At 57.8% G+C, this 10,338-nt stretch overlaps 1 protein-coding gene across 1 annotated transcript; it reads left to right on the top strand.

Moving 5' to 3' along the window:
• Nucleotides 1–3,333: 3,333 nt before the first annotated feature.
• On the top strand, nt 3,334–6,732 carry IL10RA (interleukin 10 receptor subunit alpha). The gene is made up of 7 exons (XM_031062411.1): nt 3,334–3,405; nt 4,170–4,282; nt 4,378–4,556; nt 4,791–4,957; nt 5,261–5,411; nt 5,570–5,694; nt 5,815–6,732. Exons 1-7 carry the CDS (start codon nt 3,334–3,336, stop codon nt 6,730–6,732), a joined length of 1,725 nt encoding a protein of 574 aa, XP_030918271.1.
• The last annotated feature ends 3,606 nt before the right edge of the window (nt 6,733–10,338 follow it).

Here is a 10,338-nt window from a genome sequence, read left to right as displayed (position 1 = left end):
GCCGCCCGGCCCCGGCGCGGCCGGTTTCCCAACAGCTCCAAAACACCTGCGCTCTGCCGGCCGGCCGGGGGGCCCTGCGAGCGGGGCAGAGCCGGCCCCAGGGAACAGCAGCGTCCCGGGGCTCCCCGCTGCTCCCCTGGCTCCCCTCTGTGCCCCCACTCACTCACTCACCCACCCGCGGCTCTCCTGCCCGGCCCAGCGCAGGGCAAGGGATGCACAGCCATGCCCAGCCAGGAGAGCCTCGCTGCTGTGAGCCAGAAGTCAGGAATTCCCTGTCCCAAAGGAAATGAAGTGTCGTTTCCTTCAGGTTCCCCTAGAGGACTTTAAATTCCTTTGCTGATGGAGAGATGCTTCTTCCAGGAGCCAGCACAGCCTCCTGCCTGCCCTGCAGGCACAGCCTGGGGATGCTCTGCCTAACCAAGGACTCAGGTAGGAACAGGTGAAAACTCCCGGATTAAAGGAGAAAGGCCCAGCTTCACCCTTCATCATGACCCTCAGTGCCACAGGTTTCTCCTGGCATCATTCTTAGTGTAAATCCCTTGTTCATCCAGCTCCCCACCCACACCTGCTCGTCAGAAGGGCAGGAGACAAGCGGGGATGTCCAGGCTTGGGGGAGCCCTGGTGCAAAGCTCCTTTTGAGGCTGGAAAGTTTGGGCTGGGTCCCTCTGACCCCTCCTGTTCCTGGCTCACAGAGGGGTTCTGAGCCAGCCCTCACCACACAGCACACTCCTCTGTAGTTTTCACAGCCAGGAGTGGTTTTTGGGGTTTTTGTTTGCTTTCTGTGCCTCTGCAGGCTGTGCCTGCTGAGTGCCAAGGTGGCCAAGCACAGAGCTGCACCCCCAGGCAGCCCTGAGCCAGCTGTGCCCTCCTGAGCTGCTGTGTCCAGTTCATAAAGGGATTCTCTAAAACAGCTCCAGGAATCGCTCATTGCCTGCTACAAAGCCACCTGCAGAGAGCAAGTTCCAGGGAACAGCGTGTGTGCCTTGACCTCAGCAGCCTGATGGTAAATGTCAGCGTGCACACAGCTCCCGGCTGAAATCCTCACCTTTCCTGCTGCTGTGAGCCCTCCCTGCACCCTCCTGCCCTCCCAGCCATGAAAGAGGAGCTGAAACACACAGCCAGAGCCGGCTCCACCAGCCCAGGAGAGCTGCTCCAGCCTCTGGGCTCCAGGGAATTGGGCTGAGGATCCCTGTGCCCTGCTCTGTCCTGCGGCAGGGCTGTGCAGAACCAGCCCTCCGGGCCCATCCCTCCCCTGCCCCTGTAGCCTCGCCTGCCTGGCCCTGCTGGCACCCTGGGGAAGCTTCCTGAGGGAGAGCAGGGAGGGAAATGCGCAGCCCCAGGTGCTCCTGGGCTGGGTTTCTCCGTGCTGCGTCCTCAGGGAGGCATTTCAGGGTCAGCCACATCAGCCCAGCTCTCAGTGTGCCCTCAGCAGCCTCTCCTGTGGCACCTGGAGAGCTCTGCCCTCCCTGCAGAGCTCAGGCTCCAGCCCAAGCCCCCTCTGTCGCCACATTTCACAGAGAGAAGCAAGGCACAGTTCTTCCCAAGAATATTTCTGGGTTTCACATTCTCTGAAACTCAGAGAAAGGAAAAACAATTCTTATCATTTGCTGTGCCCGTGTTTGTGCAAAAGCAGAGTGCAATATGGAGATTGTTTACCCAGAGTGATGGAGCTGTGTTTCCTTGGCCTGTCAGGACCAGGCGTGTGTGTGTGTTGGGACTGTCAGGACAGTCACGAGATTCTGGGCAGTTGAGTCTTGAGAGATTCAGTTTAGATGTAATGTAACATAGTGTAATATAGTATAATAAATTATATGGTATAATATATATATAATATATATATAATAAAGCATATAGTATAATATATATAATAAAGTCTATAGTATAATATATCTAATATAAAATAATATAGTATAATGAAGTAATTAATTAGCCTTCTGATAAGATGGACTCAGATGCATTTTCTCTCCCCTACATCAGCAGGGAAAATATCTTCTGCACCCCCGATACAATATCATCCAAACATTCTGCAGAACTCTCGTTCCTCCTCAGCCTCTTTCACTTTCCTCTAAATTGCCAACCACTTCTCCCAGTTCTCTGAACCACCTCACCCGCCAGCCCCACTGTGGCTTTTGCACAGAACTCCCACTTTCCTGCCTTTGGGTCCCGTTGCTTCTCGTTGCCATGACTTGCACAAAACACAGCCTGGGCCTTTGGGGGCCAGGAGCAGAGTGGCAGGACATCAGCTGGTCTGCCCTGGATGGGGATAAGCCAGGGCAGGGAGGGGATCTGCTGCTGGTGCTCCAGCCAGGCTGTGAGTTTTGGCAGCTCTTGGCCTTTGTCAGGAAGGATAAGTCAGGGACAACAGGAGGAATCTCTCGCTTCAGCCTTTAAGATGGTTCTTCCAAGGGGAGCCTGCATGTCTGTGCTCACCATGATGCTCTCTGACTGTGTCCACAGCGCTTTTGGTTTCTCTTGCTCTTTTTGTCTGTGTTCTTTCCACGAATTCCCCAGTGGGAAATTCCTCTTGTTGAGGAAAATCTCTCTCCAACACATGAGGGCCCCAGGAAAGCCCTCAAGCAAGCTCTGAGGCAAAGCAGAGCACTCACACTCAGTGTGCTGGCTGGTGATTTGGGTCCCAGCACCAGCAGAGAGGCAGGACATCCCTGTGGGGCCAGACCCCGCAGCCATGGGATCACAGACATACCTGGGGGGCTACCGGAGCCCTGGGGACAGTGGCAGCCCCTGTGTCACACGGGATTTCCAATGTCACCCCTGTGTGAGGCTGTTTGCAGGACACAGGACAGCCCAGAGGGTCTCACTCAGCCCCAGAAATGGAGAAAGGGGAATTGCAGGCTGAGCCCAAAGGAAGGGAAAGCCAGAACCCCCTCCTGGGGCCGCAGGACAGTTGGAACCTGGCTGGATTCAGCATCTGGCAGGACAGGACACGGTGCTGTGCCCAGGAGAACCCCTGTGCCAGGTCACCCTCGGTGCTAACCCTCACCTGCGCTGTGCTTTTAACATCTCACTTCACAACAAAGCAGCAAAGGCAGAGACATCCCTTACTCGTACTCTCCTTTCTCAGCAGAGCCCAGCTTTGCTCAGAAAAGCCCCAGAACTGTTCCTCTCCTGCTCTGTCGGAAAGCCCAGCCCAGGCTGAGGGTGGGGGTGAGTGGGTGGACAGCAAAGAGAAGTGGAAGTGGCTGCTCGGTGACTTTCCTGACGCCTCGGAGACGTCACTGAGCCGGCCCCTGGGGGAAAAACGAGCGCTCGGCTGCCGCCGGGGCACAGCCCGGCCCCGCTCTGCCCTGCTGCCGCGGAGGATGCTGAGCGGCCATGGTCCCCTCTGCCACCGCCCTGGCGCTCAGCCTGGCGCTGCTCCTCGCCTGCCTCACCCACGGTGAGTCCGTCCTGCCGGTTTGCATCGCCCTGCTGGCCGGGGCTGAGCCTCACAGCTCCGGGCGGGATCCGTGGGATGGGGATAGGGTTGGAGGCACAGCCCGGACAGCTTTGCTGGGTGCTCAGCGCTCAGATCAGCGCTTGGAGCAGGGCATGGCCAGGGCTCCCTGCTCACTGCTTGCCTTTCACTGCTGGTTGGGAGCCCCAGGGCTCAGCCAGGAGCACCAGCCTGGCTTGTCCCCACTGGTCCCCATGTCCCCATGTCCCCATTGTCCCCATGATGAGCCATGGTCACTGGGGACAGCGCTGGGCTGGGATTTGCCATCAGGCAGCAGCTGCCAGGGACACCTGCAAGGGAAAAGTGTCAGATGTCATCAGCGGGGCTTTTCTGCCAGGTGACAACACAGAGATCAGGCAGGAGGTGTGAAAAAGTCTGGTTTCACCCAGGCAGCAGATGAGCAAAACAGGAAAGCCGAGTCCAAACAGAGCTGGTGGTGAACAGCAGGGGATGGGGGATGCAAATGCAGCTCCTTTCCTGGGGCTGAGAAGCACCAAGAAACCCCAGCTGTCCTGTCCCAAAAAAGAAAGAGGAAGGAGAAGAGGGGGCTGAGCAAATCCTGGAACCTGGAAAGAGAAACCTTTGGGGTGGTCAGCGCTGTCACGTCACCCATCATGGGGATCCTGCCCGAGGCCGTCCCAAGGCTCCTGGGGGCTGAGGTGGGGCAGGGCTGTGCAGCCCCACCTGAGCCCAGGTGTGCCCCACAGGTAAGAAGCTGGCCAAGCCCCGCTCCGTGCGCATCACCACGGAGACGGGCTGGCACCTGCTGCAGTGGGAGCCGGGGCGCGGCTGCCCCAGCGACGCCCGCTACGACGTGGAGTACGTCATGTGAGTAACAGCGAGGGGGAGTAACAACAACGGGGCCCTGCCCTGCCCTGCGCCTGCTCCAGCTCTCTGCTCACCCCCGGTGCTTCTCCCCACAGCTATGGCATAGGCATGAACTGGACAGGCATCCCAGAGTGCTGGAACACCACGGAGCTCTCCTGTGACCTCACCCACTACACCCTGGACCCGGAGCAGCGCTACCACGCGCGGGTCAGGACCGTGGCAGAGAACCTCACGTCCTCCTGGAAAAAGACTGGAGGCTTCTCCCCACAGCAAGGTGCCTTGGGCTCTGTCTCCAGCCTGTGCTGGGGCTGGGGGGGTCAGGGTGCCAAGGGATGAACGGGAGCTGGGATATTTCCCTCCACACCTTCCTGGAGGGCAGGCGGGCTGCGCAGGGGGATGGGGCAGCCCCAGGGCGGGTGGGACGGTCCCGGCTCAGTGTGGTGCTGCAGGGGCTGAGCTGTGAACAGGAAACGGCCCTGACCTGCCCTTGTGACTGCTCTGCTTGCAGCTGGCCCGCGCCTGGCGGGGCAGAGCCTCTCCGTGCTGGGCAACTCCATCCAGGTGCGGCTGCGGCTGCTGCTGCGCCCCGGGAGCGCCAGCCCCGAGTACAGCGAGCTGCGGAGGGAAATGACCCGCTACCACGTGCACCTCCGGAGGACACGGGACAACCACACGGTGAGACGAGTGGCTGTTCCCCTGCTGTCCCCATCTGTCCCACACCGTGCTGCTCAAGTGGAAAAACAGACTGTTAAAGCAGGGCTGTCCGCAGGAGTAAATGCCGAGCTTTCTCACAGCCACAGAGAGGCTTCTCTGCGTGTTTTATGGCAGAGTTTTCCAGCTCTTGGGGGAATTTTGGATCTAGCTGCTGTCATCATTATCACAACACACCCTGGGGACTTTCCCAGGGCACACCAGAGGAGGAGGGAGGGAAGCAGGAGCTGGAGGCTCCCGGGTTCCAGCCCCTGCTGTTTGTTGCAGATCACGGTGGTGAAGAACAGCACGGAGTTCACCATCAGGGAGCTGTTCTGGCTCACAGAGTACTGCCTGAGCGTGGAGCCCAGCCTGGCCAACATGCCCATCCCCAGCACGCGCTCTGCTGAGCAGTGTGTCACCACCGGCCCCAGGGACAGTAAGTGACACCCAGGGAGGGGGGAACCACGGGGTGCTGACCCCTCCCCAGCCTCCTGGCCCTGGCAGTGTGGGGATCCACACCAGGGAGGCCTCTGGGTGCTGTGTGCACTGAGGAATCCCCTCTCCCCCCTCACCTGGTCACGTCCTCTCTTGCAGGGAGTGCAGAGCTCCTCCCGACCATCCTCAGCTCCTTCTTCATCACCCTGTCCTTGCTGGGGCTCCTGGGGGCTCTGCTGGCATGTACCTACATCAGGAGACCTGTGAGGACACCGTCTGCCCTGGTAAGGCAGGGACGGTGCCTTTGGGGCCAGAGCAGGGGTGCAGGCTCGGGGAGGGCTGGGAGAGGCAGGCACCCACCAGGGATGAAGCACAGCTCACTCCCCTCTTTCTCTCCCTCCCAGAAGTCCTTCATGAAGCAGAGCTCGCTCTGGGTGGAGCCCGAGCCGCCATCCTCGGGCAGCCTGGATGCAGCCCCCGTCCAGCAGCTCTTCCTGTGCCAGCAGGAGCCCCAGCTGGGCAGCAGCCCTGGCAGCAGCACCAGCGCAGCCCAGCAGCCCCTGCAGCAGGGCTGGAAGGTGCCAGCATGGCCCAAGGCCCAGCCGGGACCCACGGGGAGCAGAGACAGCAGCGGCACCAGCCCCGACAGCGGCATCTGCCTGCACATCCCCTCCTCCTCCTCCTCCCTGAGCTGCTCCTTGGCCCCCAAGCCCCAGGGCTACAGGCAGCAGCTGCCCCGGGCTGAGGACAGCGGGGTGGGCTTGGGGAGCCCCCGCCCTGCTGCTGGCTGCTCCTCTGGCAGTGCCCACACCAGCCCAGGGCTGGGCCCTGCCCCTGGCCAGGCAGAAGTGCAGTTCCGGGGGTACCTGCAGCAGTCCAAGGGCACCGTGGAGCCAGAGAGGGGCCCGGGGCAGGGAGAGCCCCTCCCGGGCTGTGCAGGGTCCCTGCAGGGCCTGGGCAGCACCGACACCATGCTGGACATAGAGTGCTGCGAGCTGGCTGTGTCCAAGGGGTATCTGAAGCAGTCCAACCCCGAGCATCCCCTCACACAGCCCCTCGCTCCCTGGGGAGCTCCTGCCTGCAGCTTCCCCAGCCAGGTGGGGCCCCAAGCGCCCACCCTGCTGAGCTGGGCAGCCCCAGGGGCTCCACTGGCCTCCAAAGCCAGCCCTGATCTCAAAACTCCCTTCGACCTGCACATCTTCAACAACATTGCCTTCCCGGGGGTGCCGCCCCTCGTGCCCAGCCTCGGCTCCAGCTGGATCCCGCTGCCCACCCAGCCCCTGGGCCAGCTCGGGGGGGACAGCAAGGACAGCCGCCTGTGACCTGTCCCGTGGGGCCACCAGCCTGGGCTCTGACCCAACTACCTCGTCTGCCACTGGATAAGCTACTCCTGACCCTGGATGTGCACGGTGCCAGCCCAGCCGCGGCACAGCAGCACCAGCTCAGCCCCTGCTGGGGCGGCTTTGCCCCAGCCCTGCTGTGGGCAGCCCTGGAGCCTCCCCAGCTAACGGGGCACAGGGATGGGCTGTGCTGGGGGGGCTCGTCCCCACCTCCTTGGGACACCAAGGTACACCCCAGGGCACCTCTGCCTTGCCAGCAGGGGCTGCAGGGCCACCCTGGGGGCCTGGGCCGGTCCTGTGCTTCCACTTCCCCCTTCCCTGGGCCAGCTGGGCTGACGTCCCCTCTCCTGGTGCCATCCCAGCCTTTCACAACACAGAGACTGAGGGCACAGTCAGGCTGACATCAGCACCCTGCTGCTGGCAGCACGGGGCTCCTGCCCTGCCTGACCCCATGGATGGACCGAGAGCCTTTCCTGACCCTACAGAGACCCTTGGGGGAGCCCAGGGCAGGACCTGGGATGCACCTACAGGCCCAGCATGAGCCAGGGCAGTCCTACCCACACTATGGTCTGTGTTCTGCCACTCGGATACAGACACTATTTATTGCATTTCATTTGTAAATACAGGAAGGATGTGTTATTCATTTGGTCCATTTGCCTGTTCATCCTCTCCTAAGGCCAAGCTGAGCTGTCTGTTTCCAGATTTGGACGTTCCCCGTCAGCAAGAGGCAATGTGCCTTTGCCTCATGTGGGGAGGAGCATTTCTACATCACAACTGGGACAAAGGAGAACTGAGCCAGCTCTCCAGGAGCTCCTCACACACCTGAGCCCCTGGGTGGTTCTTCCTGGGGGCAATCACCAGAGGAGCAGCAGGGAAAAGGAGCTGGGCTGCTCCCAGTGATCCCACAGGGATGCACATCCCATGGGACACCCCCAGGGAAGGACAGGAGGACAAATCAAACGCAGGGGTGGAGGAAAGACAAGAGTCAGGGCTCTGCTCAGCAACGTGGTGCTTGGTCATAGGCTGGGCTCCATGATCTCAGAGGTCTTTTCCAAACAAATCGATTCTGTGAACAGCCATCATCAGAGTGGAAACAGGGTGAGCTCACCAGCAGCTCCCCCTGGGTCGCCCTCCAGGTCTCAGGGAAGTTTTTCCAAGAGTCATTTCCAGGAACCTTCAGGGTGGGAAGTAAAACTGCTGGTGGAAACCCTCCTCGGGGAACGTGGTTTTCAGGTGAAGGGTTTTTGGGTTTCTTTTCAGCTTTTCCAGCACAGGCAGGAGGGGGCTGATCCTTGCTGCGTTTCCTTCTCTTACACCTCACATGGTGCTGCTCACACGTGAGCTCCATCCCTGCATCCCACAGGGATGTGGAGGGCACTGGGAGCCTCCTCCTGCCCCTCCCCTGGCCCCATCTCTTCTGCCTCTGTGTATTTTGGGGGTTGGAGCTTTTTGCTCTCTTTTTATTTTTTTCAACTTCCTCTGGAAAACACAGTCATCAAAAGCGTGGCTTTTTTTTTGTTTTTCTTTTAAACGCTGCTGACGTCGGGCCCCACGGCCGGATCCTGTGTCATGCAGGGCTCTGCTGGGTCCTGCTCACCACGGAGGGCTCCCAGCCCCCAGGAGCTGGCATTTCCCCTGAGCAGGCAGAGGTCTCTTTTCAGCCAGGACAATGCCACAGACCACAGGGTTCAGTTTCGATGGCCGAGAGCACAGCTGGTCCCTCTGACTCCCTGGAAATCCCACTCTGTCCTCACTGGCTTCCCTTCACACAACCATGAGTTTTGCTTTGTTTTTCCTCTGAGAGAAACTTGTAAAGAAATGGTCCCAAGGCCAGAATGCAAGACAGAGAATGCAGGACAGAGAATTCAGGATAGAGCAGGGCAGGGCAGAGAGAAGGACAGAGAAGAGCAGGACAGGGAGAAGGGCAGGACAGAGGATGAAGGACAGAGAAGAGAATTGATTGGGTTTTTTAAGGGTCCTTTCAAGCATGACAGGCTGGGGGCGCACTGTGTGATGAAAATCCTTTTCACTGGGATTTTTCTCCTGAGGAGCCTCAGAACAGAAATGGAACCAATAACGACCTGCTGGCTGTGGAGTGTGGGCTGGAGATGGTTCAGCAACAGGGGCATCTTGGACTGGTCTCCTGTGCGTTGTTTCTACTTGATGACCAATCATGGTCCAGCTGTGTCGGGGCTGTGAGCAGTCCCAGGTTTTTATTATTCATTCCTTTCCAGCTTTCTGATGTCTCCTTGCTCTTTTAGTATAGTTCTAATAGCTCATTTTCTTTTAATATAATAGAGATCATAAAATAATAAATCAGCCTTTTGAAAGGGGGAGTCAAGATTCTCAGCTCTCCCCTCGTCCTGGGGACCCTCAAACACCCCCACAATCACTGGCTTGAGCTGGTCTGGGCAGCACCAAACAAAATAAAAAGCTTTAAAAATAGAAAAATTGAAAATAAAAATTAAATAAAAAATAACTTAAAATTAAAAAAATAGTTAAAAATAAATGAAAAACAAAGTAAAAACTGTAAAGTGCTGTAAAGTGCCGTAAAGTGCTGTAAAAGGTCCATAAAAGGAAGCGCCGTAAAGCGTGACTGTCGCAAAATGTGTCGTAAAGCGTGACTGTCATAAAGCACGACTGGCGCAAAAGTTGTCGTAAAGTGCGACTGTCGTAAAAGCTGCCGTAAAGTGTGGTTGTCGTAAAAGGTGTTGTGAAGCGCGACGCTCATAAAAGGTGTCAGAAAGCACGACTATCGTAAAAGGTGCCGTAAAGCAGCACGGTTGTAAATATAACTCGCGGGTCGACCGCTAACACGGGCCGCCCCGCCCGCACTGCCCGCCCGCCCCGCGGCCGGCTCTGCTCCCCCACTCCCGCCCCGGTCGCCCGCATGCCCGCCACGCGGCCAGCCCGCCCTCTGTTACGCCACTTCCACCACCACCGGGTCTATACGCGACTTCCCAGCCGGCCACTGAACACCTAAGTATTTCTGAGAAAAAGAATTTATTGCCCCATTATCAAAAGAAACGAACTTCTTCCCGCCTCGAAGGCGATGACCAGACAGAATCCTGTGTTTGAATGGAATTTATGCATCATGTCTGAGGTGTCTGAATATGTAACAGGTCATTGTTTTTAAGCGTTAATCCTCTGTTAATGTGGGTCCTTTTTCGGGCTCGTGCTGCCCAGAAAAAGATACCCTGACATCCGTAACTCTTTGTATTTGTTGTCTCATATTGTCCTAATTCAAATTGTCCAAATTATTATTACTCTAATTGTATTACTATTTTTATAACCATTTTATCACTATTAAACTTCCATAACTTTTATTACTATTAAACAAGGAACTTCCACAGGTGGTCTCCAGAAGTCCCTTCCAGCCCCAAGGACTCTGTGATCCTGGGAAGATTTTTCAGCAACAGAAACTGCACCGTGGCCATTTCAATTCCAACGAATTCAGGGGCTGTTTCTTACAGAAGTGAAAACGGAGGAATTCCCCCCGGGCAGTTTTGGTTGCTTTTTCTGTTGGTGCTGGGCTGTGAGTAAGAGGCAGAGAGGAGAAGCTCTACAGGAGCACCCGGGCTCCAGCCC

This window comes from Geospiza fortis, unplaced genomic scaffold (genome assembly GCF_000277835.1).
Source record: "Geospiza fortis unplaced genomic scaffold, GeoFor_1.0 scaffold183, whole genome shotgun sequence".
Classification (NCBI taxonomy): Eukaryota; Metazoa; Chordata; class Aves; order Passeriformes; family Thraupidae; genus Geospiza; species Geospiza fortis.
This window is presented reverse-complemented; position numbering and strand designations above follow the sequence as displayed.